Source organism: Trichechus manatus, unplaced genomic scaffold (genome assembly GCF_000243295.1).
Source record: "Trichechus manatus latirostris isolate Lorelei unplaced genomic scaffold, TriManLat1.0 scaffold00066, whole genome shotgun sequence".
NCBI lineage: Eukaryota > Metazoa > Chordata > Mammalia > Sirenia > Trichechidae > Trichechus > Trichechus manatus.
The window spans coordinates 14,615,753-14,634,842 of record NW_004444002.1 but is presented as its reverse complement, the minus strand read 5'-3'; the positions used below and the strand labels follow the sequence as shown (position 1 = coordinate 14,634,842).

Below are 19,090 nucleotides of genomic sequence, written 5' to 3'. Positions count from 1 at the left end.
CAGAGAAAATCAGTTTTTCATTAAACAGTTAATACAAATATTGATTTGACTTGACAGCAATGGGTTTTTTTTTTTTTTTTTTTGGACTAGTTACTGACAGCCATAGTTACTATGTTATCACCAGGTAAAGCAGGTGTGTACACCTTAATGAAATTGCAAAATTGTCTCTTGATTTTTCTTTACAAGACAGAAAAGGAAAGACAGGAATCAAGACAGTGCATACTTGTTGGTGACTTGATTTTGGATCATCCTTTGAGAACTTGAAAAGCAGGGACATTTTCTAGAGGTGAGGGCATGAATGTCAGTCATCAGGGAGGCAGGACTTGTGAATTGGGAGACAGAGGAGATGATTACTGTATAAGGAAGTGTGAAGCCAGAGACCAGACTTCTGCTACCAGTACCCTGTACTATATAACCTTGGGTACGTCACTTGGCCATCCTGGGCTGACTTTCCTCATTGGTAAAATGAAAGGTGTCGGGAGCTGACATTCTTTGTCTTTGTGGGTGTTTGACTTTTGGAAAGCAACCTCATAAATCGATTTGCAGTAAGGGTTTACTGGCTTAGTATATAATCTCTCCCCAGGATTTTTGCACTTGATCATTTGGCAGTATGGACTGGAGAAAACAGAACGCGTTCACCTCCAGAAACCCATCAATGAAAGGCAGGTGTTATGCTGCATTATGTTTGTTGGCAGCATTGCTAATATTGCTCTGGTGACCTACTGCTAATTCCTCCTGAATTTCCACTGGCTGCAGTTTAGAAGGCAGCTTATAATCTTAGCCAAGATAAGTGATAAATGGGGACAGGGACTATGAAAAGAAATAACAATAAACTGCTCAAAATGATTAAACAATTCTTTAATGGTGTCGTAGTTAGCTAGTGCTGCCGTAACACAAATACCACAAGTGGGTGGCTTTAAAGAACAGAAATTTATTTTCTCACAGTTTTGGAGGCTAAAAGTCAGAATCAGGGTCTCTGCCGAGTGTATTCCTTCCTTGTTGGTAGCCCCGGGCGTTCCTTGGTTCCTTGGCTTGTAGACGATCCTCACATGGTGGCTGTCTTCCCCTGTGTCTCTCGTGTGTCCATTCTGTGCTTTTTATAACTCAGAACCCACCCTGCACGAGCATGACTGCAATAACATAACAAAAAGAAAACCCCTATTTCAAAACACGGGTTAGGATTTCCACACATAATTTTGGGGGGCACAATTCAATCCATAACAAATGGCTACCAGGAGATTGACAGCTTATTACTTATAAACTGTGTTCATATTCAAATCCTAAAGTGAAAACTTCAAAATAAAAAGAATAGAAATTTCTATGAAGGCATCATTCCAAGCCTGTAAAGTGTCTGCTCTGGCCTGTGTGGACAAACCACTCTTCAAGTTTGAACCGAGAGTTTTAACACTTGGGTGCTTAATTTTGACTTCCGTAGCCAGATTTATGAACCATTTCACACACCTTTATCACAGAAAGTTGTATGGGGGTTAGATATTTTCCTACCTTTGGTAGTCTCATTCTAATGAGTTTCTATTGCATGTAAAATTATTTTAAATAGTTGAACTCATTTTATTTAACACATAGTGGAAGGTTTTCAATGTCTTGTTAGAGGGTAAGTTAGTTAACAGATTTTTTCACCCATTGTTTCTAAATTCCCTCTTATGTTTCAAAATTGGCATCTTTTTCAAAATAGACCCTAATAGAGTTACTTAATTGGATTGTCTTGAATAGGTATTTACTTGGTTCAGAATTCAAAAGATACAAAAGGCTCTTCAGAGAAAATTTCCCTCCCACCCCTGTCACCCACACGCTGTTCTCTCTCCAGAGGCAACCAGTGTTGTTGGTTTCTTGGGTATCCGTGCAGAGATATTTTATCCATACCCAAGAAAACAGGTTTACATATTCTTTTCTCTCTCTTTTGCATATAAATAGTAGCATACTCTACACACTGCATTGCACCTTGCTTTTCTCAACACTACACTATATCTGCACTACCCAAAGAACTTCCTCTTTCTTTTTGACAGATATCTGGTATCCCACGGAATGGCTACACCATACTTTATTTAATGAACCCCCTATTAATGGATATTTGGGCTATTTCCAATCTTTTGCTATCTACAACAACTAACTTATTGAGTGCCAAGCTTTGTTCTGTGTACTTCACATAAAATATTTAATCCTCAATGCTGTAAAGAAAGCCTTTTATGTACATGATTTTTACACACGTGATTTCACATATCCGTATTGTTGGGTAAATCCCTAGAAGTAGAATTGCTGGATCAGAAAGCACGTGCATTTAGTTTTGCCAGGTGTAGTGGTTGTGCCAATTCACAGCCCCGCTAGCAGTGTAAGAACTTGTCTGATCGCGCCCACCACATGCTATCAAACATTTTGACTTTTGCTTTTGATCACCTGACACGTAAAATTGTATTTCATTGTAGCTTTAGTTTGCATTTCTCTTATGGTAAATGAGGTTAAATATCCTTTTGTAAGTTTAGGAGAAGTTGGTATGTTCTTTTCTATGAAATATTCATATCCTTTGCTCATTTTTATATTGAGTTGGTGGACTTTCTCTTCATGAGTTGTAGTGTCTCTTTATATAGTAGGGAAATTAGGTATTGCTTATGATATGAATTGCAAATATTCTTTTGGCCTTATAAAGTTTTCTGCCATGTAGAATTTTTTTAAAAAAATATGTATTTATTATTATTTTATGGTGTCTAGTCTTATGTCATTGTTAGAAAGCCCTTAAACTCTGAGATTATAAAAAAAAGTTTTATTTTTTACATTTAAAGCTTTTATCCCTTTGGAATTTATCTTGGTATAAGGCATGAGTGGTAAGTTCAACTTTTTTTTTTCCTAGATGGACACCCAGTTGTACCAACATTTATTGAATAATCCATATATTAATCAGAGATGCCATATTTTATCATAAGCTAAATTTTCATCTTAACATAGTTTTAGAATGAGATGGTAAATATTACTAAGTGATGTCAAATTTGAATGTTCTATTCATAATAATCAAGCTTCCTAAGAAAGTAATTATATAGCTTATTCTTTTGTGTTGAAAATATATATACATATCAAACTCCTGAAAGCACAATATCCAAATAGAAACATATGGCTCTTAGCAAAAGAAAGAGATCCAGAGCATCATTTGTGCCTGAAGCTAGTATAGCACAATCTTTTTCTGAAATTTCTTTGTCCTGGCCCTGGTGGCTCAGTGGTTAAGTGTTCGGCTGCTAATCAAAAGGTTCAGCAGTTCAAATCCACCAGCTGCTCCTTGGAAATCTTATAGGGTCACTATAAGTCGGGATAGACTCAACAGCAATGGGTATGGTAGTGAAAAGAATATTAGACCAGGAGGCAGGAGGCAGGAGGCCTGCTGACTTTGGTGTTTTGTTTGTTTGTTTTTTGGCTCAGTCTGGTCTCTTCATCATTAATAATAATAGCAAACACTTAGAACATTGCCTGGCCCACAGTAGGTGCTATGCATACATACATATATCATATATTCTGTATGTAGCTTTACATACAGAAATCATTCTATATACGTAATTTTAAAAAGTTTATAATCTGTTATGAATTCTACAGATGTTAGCTATTATTGCTAATAAAAATGCCCATAGTCACAGATGACCTCTAAAGGCCCTTTTAACACATTTAAAAAATGCAAAGAAAACCAACACTGTTCTGAACTACATGCATACTATAAAGTACATAGATAAAAAGTAGGATGGTTGTCTGAGACAGCCTGTGGATTAGTACCTTCCCCGGTGCTCCCCCTTGTCTGTACCTTTCTGTGCCTTGGCTTATGCTATTCCCTTGGTCTGAATGCCCTTCCTGTGCCCACAACACATGCCTGTGTGCCCTTATTTCTTTAAACCCGAAAACCAAACCAAACCTGTTGCCATCGAGTCGATTCCAACTTATAGTGACCCTATAGGACAGAGTAGAACTGCCCCATGGGGTTTCCGAGGAGCACCTGGTAGATTCGAACTGCCAACCTTTTGGTTAGCAGCTGTAGCTCTTAACCACTGCGCCACCAGGGTTTCCTTATTTCTTTAAGGACCACCTTAAATGTCATTGCTTGGCCTCTCTCCCAGGTAGAATTAGTCTTATAGTCTTCTGATAGCCTACCACTTTACATACCATGGTATGCTATGCATTATAATCCAGGTACTTTAACTGTTTACTTTGTCTCTTCAATTAGACTTGTTATTTCTTGAGGGCGGGACCTGGACATTATTCATCTTTGTGTATCTTCTCAGCTTCTGACATAGTTCCGGTCAGTTCCTTCAGCTGAAAGAAGAATAAAAATTTGAATACGTGATTGTACGGTAGTTATCCTATTTGATAAAAGCTGAAAAGGCCTCAATCAGAGCACATAAGTCCCTATAGCTGGTAAAACCAAACAATATATTTGTTGTATTTCTCTCTGAATGTGTCAAAACCTGAGCTTCAAGTATTAAATGGCTTGTAGCCTATTTTACAGAGCCCTGGTGGTTCAGTGGTTAAGAGCTCAGCTGCTAACCAAAAGGTCGGCAGTACGAATCCACCAGCTACTCCTTGGAAGCCCTGTGGGGCAGATCTGCTCTGTCCCATAGGGTCACTGTGAGTCGGCAACGGGGTTTTTTTAAAAGCCTATTTTACAGGTGTGATCCACGGAATGAAAATCAGAAATTTTCTGTGCTTGTATGTTTTAGCTTTTGCATTTTATTTAAAAAAAGCCCACTCGGGCAGCTAGCTAAGTAAGAACGTTGCTGATTAAAATTAGATCAAGAAGTAAACAGAAACATTGTACTTATCAGTCAGACTTCTGCCAGCAACAGCTATCTGGAATATATTCAAGAAGCCCAGAAAGAATCCAAAAAAGCCTCTGAAGTTGGAGGAAAATGGCTCTCACCAAGCCTGCGTACTTGATGTGGGAGAGGAGGAGGTACTGTGTGCCACTCTCATGCCAAAGCCTACTTAGCGACTTTGAATTTTCATAGAAAATGCAAAGCAAATTTGGATATTCAGCTTCCTTTCAAGATATTTTAGCTTGTCTTGGGTTTCGGTAGAAAAAAAGATTAAATGAACTCTCCCACCCATGTTGCCAGAAGGCACTAAATAGAGCATTGTTGAAATGAATGGAAAAGTGAATCTCATGTTTTTCTCCCATAAACCATGGAAACTTACCCTTGTTTTATCTTTTTTATTGTTTAAGAATTGTGATTGGCTCACTTAAAATTCAGTTATGGCAACACTTAATTTAGTCTACTTTTTTTTAATTGAAGGTTTAAAAATAGTGATGTCCCTTTGATCTCATCAGCCCTTTAACAGCAGGTCATTAATTTGAGGTAGAAAGCCTTCTTTATTCCAGTATTTATGCAATTTATCATCAGTCGAAATCATGAATGGAAAAGGAGCACGTGTAAAATTTTTTTTTTTGCACAATTTGGTGAAAGCTATAGAAGTAAGCCAAGAGGAAAAGTCAAAAGTCATGTTTAAATGATTTGGAGGCCTATTTGAAGGCATGCTAATGGATGGCAGGACTATAGATTAATGAAACTGAGCATAATTTCTTTTTGCTTTCTCTCTTCCTCCTCTTTCTAGATTGCCAAAATGCTTTGGAGTTTTTAACTGAAGCTAAGACAAGTCCAGAATAGATTTGAGACTGTAAAAACAGAAGCTGCAGCAAGTGGGGTTCAGTGCCAATGCATCAACCAAAAAGACAACCAGAATTAGTGGAAGGAAATCTTCCTGTTTTTGTGTTTCCCACGGAGCTAATATTTTATGCAGATGATCAGTCAACACATAAGCAAGTGTTGACTCTATACAATCCCTATGAGTTTGCCTTAAAGTTCAAAGGTGAGTCTCCGAGGTCTCTTTTAAGGGTTTTAACTAGTCCCGACTAATTTTAGACTTGTAGAAACTAATTTTGTTTTAAAACACTAATGGCCATTGTGACTTTTTCTTTCAGTTTTGTGTACTACTCCAAATAAGTATGTTGTCGTTGATGCTGCAGGTGCAGTAAAGCCTCAGTGTTGTGTGGATATGTAAGTCAAAATCACTTCCTGGTAACCTGTTTTAAGTGTGTTAATATTTATGTTTTTAACATGAAAAAGATCCTTTCTTGAAGCTGCTTCCACATAGGCATTTATTATATTTTGGGTTTTTGCTGGAAGTTTAAGTCTACCATAATTCTTTTTAAGACGTTCCTAAGAGATTCTAAACAGGTCAACCAAATACTTTATAATATTTAATTATATTGAAGCTAATATCTATGTTAGTATTTCTGGGAACATTTCCTCATTGTTGTACTTCCTAGTCGTAGCAAGTATATGTATCTATGAAAGTAAAGTTGTGACTTACTCCCTTAAATTTCTCTAGCTGTAATAGGGAATTTAGCTTTCTTTGGAGCATCCTGCTATTATAGTGACATTTGGGAAACTAATAACACTACACTCTTCATAACAATGGTAATATAAGTTCATCTGAAATCATTCAGCTAATAAGCCTGGAAGTTAATCTATACAAACAGGAAGCAAAGTGTGTAACTACTCATCGGTAGAAGGTTATCTGAGCACTTCCAGATAATTTCATCTTAGAGTGTCAATAAATAATTGTTTTTTCAAGCTGTTCATATTTAATTTTCACTTTAGAACTAGCGGTGACCAGATGGATCTCTTGACTGGCCCTTCATTTAAGCTACTGAGTAAACTGAGCTCGTGTAGATCTTCCATGAGGACAAGATGCAGAAGTCTTTTGAATACATTTCATTATCTCAAAGTACTAAAATGAAGTATCTTTGAGAACTGTTTTTGCACATTTCTTTGTAAAAAAAATTTTGTGTGTGTGTGGTGAAAATATACGTAACAAAACGTACACCATCTCAGTGCTCGTTTCTTTTGATTTTGAGTTAGTACGCAATAAGCAAGGACTATTCCAAAGAAATAATCGTCTCTTGCCAAATAAATGTGTTGTTACCTTTGACCCAATTGTTTTGCGTCCTCTGGTAAGAACAAAGTAAAATAAATGGAATTGCATATAATGCAAATAAAAATTCCAGTGCTTTATACTTTTTCTTTTCATGTAGAGGGGTTGTGTTGTTAGCTTTCTGTTGTGTTGGTCATAATGGATTAATTCCTTATTCAATTGCTTATTTTTCCTGTGTGCATGGATTTCAATTTTAAGTCTAGGATGAGGTTTATTCCTTGAAAAATAAATGACAGTACAAATTTCTGAGACTTTTGTGGGGAAGAACCAATTTCATATATTCCCATTTACTAAATATTGCTGCACACAGATGTCCAGGAAAAAATGTCATTGCTAAAAGGAATTTTTTTACCTGTCACTCTTTAACTTAAGACCTTTATTATTTGTTTTAGAGTATGTGGTTTTCGTCAAATGTATCAGAATTACTCGTTTGGGGAGGGGGTGTTATACTGTGATTTTTTTTTTTTTAGCATCATTAGCAAATTCCTGTTACTTGAGTATTGGGTTGCCAGTTAATATTATTTGACTGTATTAAAATCTCTTGCTGCACTCTGATTGACAGGTGCCCAGAAATCTAAAGCACATTTGTTCTTTTTTGATGTTTCCAGTGTGATTCGTCATAGAGATGTTCGATCCTGTCACTATGGTGTAATAGACAAATTCCGTCTCCAAGTTTCCGAGCAAAGCCAGAGGAAGGCTTTAGGAAGGAAAGAGGTTGTTGCTACTCTTCTCCCATCTGCAAAAGAACAACAAAAGGAAGAAGAGGAAAAAAGAATAAAGGAACATTTAACAGAAAGTTTATTTTTTGAGCAGTCGTGTCAACCAGGTAGTTTGGGGTTGTTCTGAAAGCCCTTTTGAGGTCTTACATGTTTCTGACTTTAAAATAATCAGGGAGCTAAGAATAAGTACTAGAAAAATAATCTGCCACTTTAAACCTACTCAACCTATTCAACCACTTGAAAACTGAACTTACAGATCACGTACCTGAAATAGAGCAAGAGGTCTAGGGCTCGACTTTCAGAGGAGTGGATACCCCTCTCTGGACTAGGCTGTACAGAGAGGGCGCAAATCTTGCCATCACCTTTTAAATACGTATATATATTTTAAAATCTGAGAATGCAGGCGCCATGCTATGACGCTAGTACAATTTGGCAATTAACATACTTTTGTTTCTGTGACTTTCCTATATCCTTTCTCATTTAATTAGTTTGAAGGAGGAGAGATTGTGTTTGGCAATAGACCAAGTTTAGTGCACTGTTCATATTATTTTGAAAAAAAAAATCTCATTAAAGTTGAAGTTAATTAAACTAAGTAGATTATAATATCCCCTGTGGGCTATTAATTGAATCCCTCTCCATTCCTCATTTCCTTCCAGCTTAGATATTCAGAAGTGTTACGATATATTCTTTCAACATTGACACTATCCTCATATTCAACTCTTTGGACGTCATTCCCCCTCCCTCTTAACTTCTCATTATTTCTCCCCAACCCTATTATAAAAGGAGGAAGATGAAATTTTCCATAGAAATACATGGAAACTTTCTGATAGTGATATATGAATGTGGTATAGCAGCTGTCCTTGAAATTGTAACATAAGATTTGAGGGATTTTTTAACAATCTCCTTGTCATTACATTAATTCATGGATCCATATCAGTTTGTTTATCATAGATTGTTTAAATAAGACAGAAAGTAATGCCTCTTTGATTTACTTTAGCCAAGTGTCTTCTCAGTCCGTGTAGGCAGTGCCCAGATTTTCTGGGGGTAACATTTTATCACCAGGAAAACATAGAAGACTAGGCCTTACCCAGGTAGTAGTTAGTAGATTGTTTTCTTCTCAGTGACTGTTATTAACTGACAGGATTAGCTTTTCGTCCTTTGAAGCCAAAGGAGAACTTCTGTCCAACGTCTTTTGAAGTCAGATCAATATTGCAAAGTTGACTCTTTTATTTATGAAATGCAAGATTCCCCTTTTTAAATGCCTCCTCTAGAACGAGAAAGGTGATATAATGAATATTTGGTTTTGACATTAAATTCATAATTTAAAATAACGTGGCCATGGGAGCTCATTCTTATATTTAACAGACTGGTTTAATAGCCAAGAATAATGAGGGTTAAGGTTTAGTTGTAATATGGAGTAAATACATGTGTATGTGTGCGTGTATATTGTTGTTGTTAGGTGCTCTGTCGAGTCGCTTCCGACTCATAGCGACCTTATGTACAACAGAATGAAACGTTGCCCAGTCTTGCACCATCCTCACAATCGTTTCTGTGTTTGAGCCCATTGTTGAAGCTACTGTGTCAGCCCATCTCATTGAAGGTTTTCCTCTTTCTCACTGACCCTCTACTTTACCAAGCATGATGTCCTTCTCCAGGGACTGCTCCCTCCCGATAACACATCCAAAGTATGTAAGACGAAGTCTCACCATCCTCACTTCTAAGAAGCATTCTGGCTGTACTTTCTCCAAGACAGATTTGTTCCTTCTTCTGGAAGTTCATGGTATATTCAATATGCTTCGTCAACACCATAATTCAAATGCATCAATTTTTCTTCGGTCTTCCTTATACATCGTCCAGTTTTCGCATGCATATGGGGCAATTGAAAACACCATGGACTGAGTCAGGTGCACCTTAGTCCTCAAAGTGACATATTTGCTTTTCAACTTTAAAGTAGTCTTTTGCAGCAGATTTGCCCAGTGCAATACATCGTTTGGTTTCTTGACGGCTGCTTCCATGGGTGTTGACTGTGGATCCAAGTAAAATGAAATCTTTGACAACTTCAGTCTTTTCTCTGTTTATCATGATGTTGCTTATTGATCCAGTTGTGAGGATTTTTGTTTTCTTTGTGTTGAGGTGTAATCATACTAAAAGCTGTAGTCTTTGATCTTCATCAGTAAGTGCTTGAAGTCTTCTTCACTTTCAGCAAGCAAGGTTGTATCATCTACATATCACAGGTTGTTAATGAGTCTCCCTCCAATCCTGATGCCCCATTCACATGATAGAATCTTGCAAGACCAACAACCTATTCATTGGAAACATCTTTTTTCAACAGCATAAACAGGTACTATACACATTTACCTCACCAGATGGAATACACGGGAATCAAATTGACTGTATCTGTGGAAAGAGATGATGGAGAAGCTCAATATCATCAGTCAGAACAAGACCAGGGGCCAACTTCAGAACAGACCATCAATTGCTCCTATGCAAGTTCAAGTTGAAGCTGAAGAAAATTAAAACATGTCCAGGAGAACCAAAGTACAATCTTGAGTATATCCCACCTGAATTTAGAGACCATCTCAAGAATAGATTTGATGCTTTGAACGCTGATGACCGAAGACCAGACTAGTTGTGGTGCGACATGGAAGACATCATACATGTAGAAAGGAAAAGGTCATTAAAAAGACAGGAAAGAAAGAAAAGACCAAAATAGATATCAGAAGAGACTCTGAAAGTTGCTCTTGAATGTTGAGTAGCTAAAGCAATTGGAAGAAATGAGTAGGCAAAAGAGCTGAACAGAAGAATTCGAAGGGCAGCTCGAGAAGACAAAGTATTATAATGAAATATGCAAATACCTTTGCAAAAGGGAAGAACACGCTTGGCATTTCTCAAAATTTCTTAGAATTCAGGTGAAAATCCTTAAAAGGGCTAAATAATTACAATGTCTATTGGGATTTTTTATTCTTATTTTTATAATGAATCATTGGTATCTAAAATATATTAGAGAATTCTTCTGACTGTAAAATTGGAGTAGATCGATAACTGAGGATTGCTCACACTGGAATGTCCTGTGGTGGTCTCTGTTTTGAAAAAAAAAAAGTCTCTAAGCCATTCATGTCAGAGCTCCTCGGAGGCAGGCACCTTATTTGTCTTGTTCACCATTATTTCCTCAGCACCTAGCACAGTGCCTGGCCCTGAGTAGTTACACAGTAAATGTGTGTTGAATGGGCTGAATTAGGAAGGCTGGACTTCACATTTGGTAAGGGTCTGTTGGATTGATTTTCTTTGGCCTACAAGGCTGCTGTGGCTGTTGCCACTTTCTAGAGTAAGGGCGACACCACAGTAGAGCCCCATCAGCAGTCTTGGCCAACATGTCCCGTTTATGGGTAGTTACCCCAATGTTTTTGGGAATGTAGCAGTAAATTTTCTTTGAGAGTATAATGATGACTGATTTAGTCTATGTTGACATAGTGATATTTTTAACTTCTATTAAATTAATAATTATTTGTGGTTTCCAGTATGTGGAATTTCAAGATTTCTCTTATCATTACGTTTTTCTGAACAGAAACGTGGAAACAAACTGAAATTTTTTTTCTACAAGGTTTTAAAATGTCACTATTTTTACAAGTCTTTAGCTTAGAAAACGTTTCAGCAAAAGCATATTGTGAGAAGTACAGCATTGTTGTGAGACTCACTGTTAGCTGGAAAATGGTCAAAGGATACATCATGAAAATTTTGGATTTAAAATGTATTGAGTGTCAGTAAAAATAATAATTTTTTTCTTGAATTTATTATATAAAAGACATAGCAGTAACAATTTCAAAATAAGGAAAAAGCACCTATAATCTCATACACTTAACAAATCCACTTATATAAGTGTTCCATGTTGCTTTCCACACCTTGTCCATGTACATAAATACAAGTTTGTATATTGTTTGTTTGTTTGTTTTCATTTAACAGAAATATAACTAAGAGAGACCCACTAAGTAGCCTTTCACAAAACAAGAAAGCCCAGGTTATTAAAAAGATCTTTTAAATGATACAGCTGTGTCTTAGTGGATTTGTCTTAATTACATTATTAATGAACTGCTATGAATGTTTGAGTCTGTGCCCTCTGGCTTAAGAAAATTACATTCTTTATTATTGTTTATAATAACAAAAAACTGAAAATGACCCCAAAGTCCATCCATTGGGTTTTGATTAAATTATGAATATCCATAAGATGGAAAACCGGGCAGGCATTTAATAGGATCTGAGAGAATGATAGATGGTTATATGCTGATATAGAAAGAAGTTCAAATATATTTCTAAGTGAGAAAAAATATACAGAACAGTATGTATAATATGGACCTATTTGTGCAAAAAAAAATATTGTACATGTTCGTATGGGCATTTATAAAATCTGTGAAGATCTAGACCAAGCTGTTAACAGCATTGCCTTTAGGAAAGTAAGATTACCGAGGAAGCTTTACTTTTTCTATATCTTTGTAAAATTTTTCATAAGAATCATGTAGCGCCAGGACAAAAAGCTGTTTCCATTTTGAAAACTTTCAAGGCATTTATACAAATGTTTTTGAAATTTCTTTTAATACTAAACATTCCTTGAAATTACCTTTATTGTGGGTTTGCGGTGAGCAGTGTGACTGTCATGATGTTTTCCTTGAAAATTCATTCTTGCAACAAACATAAATATAAAAGTGCTTTTTTTTATTAACCCAAATAACACTTGTTCTTTTAAGTATTTGCGGTATTGCTTCATCACAAGAAATAATCACTATAAAATTGGAATTTGTTTCCAGCTATCAGGCTTTGGTGATTATTAAGTTATTAATAATTTAGAAAAGCTGCATTTAATGATAAAACGAACAGCATTACTTCAAAGTTTGTGTTGCTGTTGGCTATTCCTTTTAATGAAAGGAAGGGTAGTGGGAAAAGCCATATAATGGAAAATGCTGTTATTGGGTTTCTTCAAAATACGGTTATATATATTGTACACATACAGCCAGAACTGTAGAATAGCAGGCCTGATGACAAAGTTTATGGGAACTTTATTTGCCAGATAATGTTTCTGCTGCTTTCTTACTTCTTTGCTATTAATGGGGTAGAGCAGAGAGCAAGAATTTTCACAGCAGCTGTATAGCACTCAAATGGTATCTTTTTGGCACCTTAACATTTTCAAAAATGGAACCAAACCTGTCTGGAGACCGATCTAGAAGGTAGTGGTGCTCTAGTGCAGTGATCCTCAAAAAATGGGGTACACAGAAGAACTAGATGGTGCCCGGCTACCACCAATGACTGCCCTGACAGAGAACACAACAAAGAGTCCCTGATGGAGCAGGAGAAACGTGGGTTGCAGAACTCAAATTCTGGTAAGACCAGACTTAATGGTCTGACTGAGACTGGAGGAACCCTGGAAAGCATGGCCCGTGGATTCTCTATCAGCCCAGAACTAAAACCATTCCCGAGGCCAACTCTTCAGACAAGGATTGGACTGGACTGTGGGACATAAAGTGATACTCGTGAGGAGTGTGCCTCTTAGCTCAAGTAGATACAAGAGACCAAATGGGCAGCTTCTGTCCGGAGGTGAGACAGGAAGGAAGAGAGGGTTAGGAGCTGGTTGAATGGACATGGGGAATTGGGTGGAAAAGAAGAGTGTGCTGTCACAGTATGGGGAGAGCAATTAGTCACATAACAATGTATGTATAAATTTTTGTATAAGAGACTAACTTGAAATGTAAACTTCAGCTAAACTACAACAATAAAAAAAAAAAAACGGCATACACACCAGCAATCCATTAGGGTACAGGAAGAAAATACCAGAGCTTCAGTTTATATTTAATTTTAGCATATTATTTTACAATTCTATTTGTATGTTTTGCATGAAGCATATTAATAGTACAGTAGTCGTGTATATAATTTATAAGTATGCATATATTGATAATACATGCTAGAACACTTTCTACTGATTAGGGTGTATGTGTGGGGGGCAAAAAGGTTGGTGACCACTGTTCTTTTCAGTAGGGACTCACTATATTTTACAATGCCATTTCAACATTCCATCCTGTAATGACTCGGAGCAGTTGAGTTATGGGCTTCCAGATCAGTCCAGCAGACATGGGGGTGATGGGAAGGGGTCAGAGAAATGAGAGAAAACCAGAATCCTGGTGAGTGGTGGACAGTATATGTCAACCACCTTTTGTCTTAAGTTGTTTCAAGAAGCAAGCTCAAGGATTTTTATATTTTTGCAGAAAACAGAACTGTCTCCTCAGGCCCTAGTTTACTAACTGTCTTCCTGGGAGTGGTGTGCATTGCAGCCCTGATGCTTCCTACACTGGGGGATGTGGAATCGCTGGTGCCTCTCTACCTCCACTTAAGTGTGAATCAGAAATTAGTGGCTGCTTACATTTTAGGTAAGTGTTTGCAAGATGCATTTGGGTGGTAGCTATAGTCTAGTGTTTGTGGGTTGACAGTGGTGGTGTGGTGGTGGGTTTTTTTTTTTGAAAAACAGGTTACTTCAAAAGCATGTTCAAGTAAGACACTTTTTAAGATTTAATTTTTGGCCCACATTATTAGTTCCTTTCAGCTTATATATCTAGTATCTAATACTGTCTTTATTCAATTATTTTCCTTTTGCGGACTTAAAATGGTATGAAATGTATAAAATGTAAACTGTATATTCCGTGATACAGCATTTCTACTTCTAGGAATTGATCCTAGGAAGCTGTTAGACAAAGTGCCTACAGTGATAAAGATGAACGTTGTGAACCTTTCTCTTTGAACCAGATCTCTCATTTTCTGTTAAATCATTCTTTCCTTTCAGTCATTGTGGCTAGAAATCGTAGACAGTGAAACCTGTGAGAGCTGTAACTCGATGGGACAGCCTTGTTTTTCTGGGTCTCGCAAGTTTTCTGCCTCTGACAGGGTGCAGTCTTACCACTTTTCTTTTGCTCTCTATTAGTGGAAAATATTTGCATTTTCCTTCTTTCACAGGTTTCCACCTTACACAGCTTCCAACTTTTGTAGGTTTTACTGTAATTAATTAGTTCACTTGAACAAACATTTCTTCAGTGCCTACTATAGGTCAAAGATTAGGGTTATGATGATGAATGAAATGCTCGCTTGTGATTCTTTCCTCATATTCACTCTCTGCTCACCTCTTCTTAGATGCCAGCTCTTCAGTGCTTCTCTCCCAGTGTTCCTTAGCCCCTCTTTTTTTTTTAAATTTCAAAATGTCTCCTAAATTGTCTCCCTACCTTCTGTCTGTGTCCTTTCTTCCCCCCATTCCTTCTCACCCAAAACCATCCACCCTGTTGCTGTCCGACTGATTTCCAGACTCCCCAGTCAGAACCCTTGAGTGGTTCTCCGTAGTCCACAGAATGAAGTACAACCCTGTAGTTTGATATTTAAGACTCTCTGCAATCTGTTTGAAGAGCCCTGGTGGCGCAGTGGTTAAATGCTATGGCTGCTAACCAAAAGGTCGGTGGTGGGAATCCACCACCCGCTCCTTGGAAACTCTATGGAGCAGTTCTACTCTATCCTATATGGTCACTATGAGACAGAATTGACTCCACGGCAATGGGTTTGGGTTTTTTGTTTTGTTTTTTGGCAATCTGTTTGAGGGCTCTCTGAGCCAATTTTATCTAGCTGCTTCCCTGTATAAATCCTTGATTAAAAAAAGAAAAACTCCTCTAGAGGTCTCGTCCCACCTCCATGTTCCCACTCTTGCTGTTCCCTCACCTGAAATGACTGCCCATCTCATCTCTGTTTTCTATGTCTTTCCTTCCTCTTTTAAGGCTTCTCTCAGCTTTTATCTCTTTGGGGCATCTTTTTGGACTGCCCAGTCAGTGCTAGGTGATTAATCTTCATCACTCACTTTTTTTTACCACTCCTTCAGGACTGAGCATATTCTTTTTTTTTTTTTTTTTGGTTATTGTTGTGCTTTAAGTGAAGTTTACAATTCAAGTTAGTCTCTCCTACAAAAATTTATACATGTGTTGTTAGGTGACCCTAATTGCTCTCCCTGTACTGTGACAGCACGCTCCTTTCCACCCCAGATTTCCCGTATCCATTCAACCAGCTCCTGACCTTCTCTGCCTTCTCATCTCCCTTCTGGACAGGAGCTGCCCATTTAGTCTCATATATCTACTTGAGCTAAGAAGCACACTCTTCACGAGTATCACTTTATGTCCCATAGTCCAGTCTAATCTTTGTCTGAAGAGTTGGCCTTGGGAATGGTTTCAGTTTTGGGCTAAAAGAGAGTTGCATATTCTTGTCTTATTAGATTTTTATGGTTTTATGTATAGAGTCTCTTCAGAAGAGGCAAGCGAAGCAGGAATGCTATGCCTCTGTCTCTTTGTGGCTCTCGGGCCCTGGGATACAAATAGGCTCTCGAATGTTTTTGTTGATGAAGTCTGCTGGCTTTACTGACACTTTTAAATGGCATGTCTGCTATTATTATAGCTGATGTGACCAGATAAAGTACGAGGTATATTTGATGGTTAAATTAGTTATGGCCAGACATTAGTGATTTAATTAAATCTATCCAGTGACTGCCCTTTGCTGTAAATTGGATTTCTTCTGTAAAATATCAACTAAATTCAAATTGACTTTGAGTTCTTGGTCAAGTGCCTGCTTATATGCTGTATTTTATTTGCTCATTGAGGTCTAAACAATTACTTATTGAATGGAAGATTCTGTAAAATGCATTTCTTTTACTGTTCTTCAATTTTTTCTTTTAGGTCTTATCACAATGGCTATACTTAGAACATGAGCAGGGATTTCAGTTGACTTGTGAAGTAATTTTATCTTCCAAACATCATGAATGTGGACTGCCTTTTATCTCCATTTTACTTCATTAACATGCTACAAACTATTGAATGATTTAAAATAATTGCAGATGTGTAATATATATTTTAAATTACTCATTATTTTATTTGAAGAATTCCAGCACATTATGTTACAGACAGCAAGGATGTTTTTGAGTGACTCCTATGAAACTATTTGAAGAAATTCTTTTTATATCTGTACTTAGTGTGCAAAAGACTTTAATTCAGACATTTGTTATTTTGTCATCTTTTTCTAGTTCACTTTGATTGTTAAGATCATGTGTCCTTCAAAGCTAAAGGCTCACAAGAGCAAACCGACCTGCCTAAAAATAAAATCACGTTTATTTCCTAGATACAAGCATTAATGTTAACTACATAAATTATACCTTGTCCTCTATCATTAAAGGAGTCCTGGTGGCGCAATGGTTAAAGTACCCAGCTGCTAACCAAAAGGTCGGTGGTTTGAACCCACCGGCCGCTCTGTGAGAGAAAGATGTGGCAGTCTGCTTCCGTGGACTTCAGCCTTGGAAACCCTATGGGGCAGTTCTACTCTGTCCTACAGGGTCGCTATGAATCGGAATCAACTCAATGGCAATGGGTTTGGTTTGATTTTCTCTTATTATTATAAACAGCTGTCATGGTGTTTCTAGAAGAATAGTTTTACAGTTACTGTATGGAGGGTAAAAAGAGCATAAGGTACTGGGGGATCATGCTTATCCTAGGGTTTCACAGAGGACAGGACATATTTAATTCACCTGGTAAACTACAGAACAGGTTGTGGTCCTTACACCAAGCATGTAGGTTTTTATAAAAACCCAATAGAAATGGGGCAACCTCTCTATTTGGTCTAAAAGTTCTAAAGGTAGGTAGGCATTCGTTTAGCTAGTTGGTTCATCCTGGCTCTAACTCTGGATAATGCTTTATGTTAATGGGGGGGTATTTTCTTTTCTCCCTGGCCCCTTGCCTGACTGACTGTAAGTGATTTGCCCAAATTGGGATTACCAGATGCTGTGTGGTTTATGTGGAGATCAGTGCTCTCCTTTAAACTCTAAGCCAAGTATAGAAAATCCTTGATATCTGTGTCTATTTTGTATCAGTCACTGAGACATTTTTTAAGTTTTTATTTATTATTAAAACAACTTTACCAAAAAAAGTCCCTAAGCACAACTATTTACATTTCTTTATAGCCTCTTCTGATCTCTAGCATATATATATATATATATATGTTAGATATGTATATATCTAACGTGTGTGTATATATATGTATATATATATATATATATGCAGTTTTAACTTATCACAGTAACTAATCTTTTGACTTAGGTTTTTTATCTGAGAGCACAATGCATTAAGAGTCTCTTGAAAATCATCTTCCAGATCTTTTTACAGAATGAATTTATGCACTGCGACTGTAATATTCTCACAGAATATATGTAAACACAGAATGTATGCCTGAGGTTGGTTTTTGCAGGAAACAGTACTTTGCTTCTAAAGAGCTTTTATGTATACTCTTTCGTAGAAAACCCTCATCGTTTAACCATTTGAGGAGCATAAATCATTAAATGGATCATATCTGTACATTGTGTAATGACTGAAAAGCACATAAATATAATCCACTTTAAACTTTGTAAAATCCTGTGTTTGAAAGCTATCCTTGTTTCTCTATCCATCTCACGTCGTGTGAGTGTGCACGTGTGCAAGTACGTGCGCGTGTGTGTGCGTGAGAGAATACATTGTAAAGGACAGAAATTACTTAAAAAAATAAAAGAAAATGCAGACCTGAGTTTCACATTGATTTAAACATTTTATCTGGGTTATCTCTGAGGAGTTCCAACTTCTAGCTCCCTGATTTCCTATGGTTTTCTCCTATTCCTGTTTGTTAAATAGCAAAAATAAGAACAGTGAAGTAGGTGAGCCAGAAATGTCTTGAGTTTTCTTAAATCTGCCAAGGGAGTTAACTCATTTCTTTAACTTTTTCAATAGGTAGTAGTCACATGCCTCAAAGAAATCTATAATATATATTCTTATTTTTCTGCTTTTATACACACAAGGTAACATGTACTATATACTGTGCTATATTGCACCTAGCTTTTCTAAACCCAGAATCATTTTCTCTGTTGTACTTCATTCTTTTCATCACAGCTGCATACTATTTTCTTGTATGGTGGTACCGCAATTCATTTTGCCATTTCCCTCCTGGTTTTGGTATCAAGGTTATGCTGGCTTTACTGAATGAGTTTGGGAGCATTCCATCCTTTTCTATGCTCTGAAATACCTTTAGTAGTAGTCGTGTTAACTCTTCTCTGAAAGTTTGGTAGAATTCTCCAGTGAAGCCGTCCGGGCCCGGGCTTTTTTTTGTTGGGAGTTTTAAAATTAACTTCTCAATCTCTTCTTTTGTTATGAGTTTATTTAGTTGTTCTACCTCTGTGTGTTAATTTAGGTAGGTAGGTAGTTTCTAGAAATTTGTCTGTTACCTCTAGGTTTTCAAATTTGTTAGAGTACAATTTTTCATAGTATTCTGTTATGATTCTTTTAATTTCAGTTGGGTCTGTTGTGATATCACCC

At 37.0% G+C, this 19,090-nt stretch overlaps 1 protein-coding gene across 1 annotated transcript in view; it reads left to right on the top strand.

The window, feature by feature from the left end:
• The window catches only part of MOSPD1 (motile sperm domain containing 1), a 28,115-nt gene extending 9,280 nt beyond the window's left edge, over positions 1-18,835 (top strand). Inside the window, exons 2-6 of the mRNA XM_004379646.2 lie at positions 5,599-5,853; positions 5,966-6,041; positions 7,590-7,807; positions 13,949-14,110; positions 16,439-18,835. Coding sequence (XP_004379703.1) covers positions 5,700-5,853; positions 5,966-6,041; positions 7,590-7,807; positions 13,949-14,110; positions 16,439-16,470 — 642 coding nt within the window. The 5' untranslated portion in view covers positions 5,599-5,699 and the 3' untranslated portion in view covers positions 16,471-18,835. The remainder of the gene's footprint in view (positions 1-5,598; positions 5,854-5,965; positions 6,042-7,589; positions 7,808-13,948; positions 14,111-16,438) is intronic.
• The last annotated feature ends 255 nt before the right edge of the window (positions 18,836-19,090 follow it).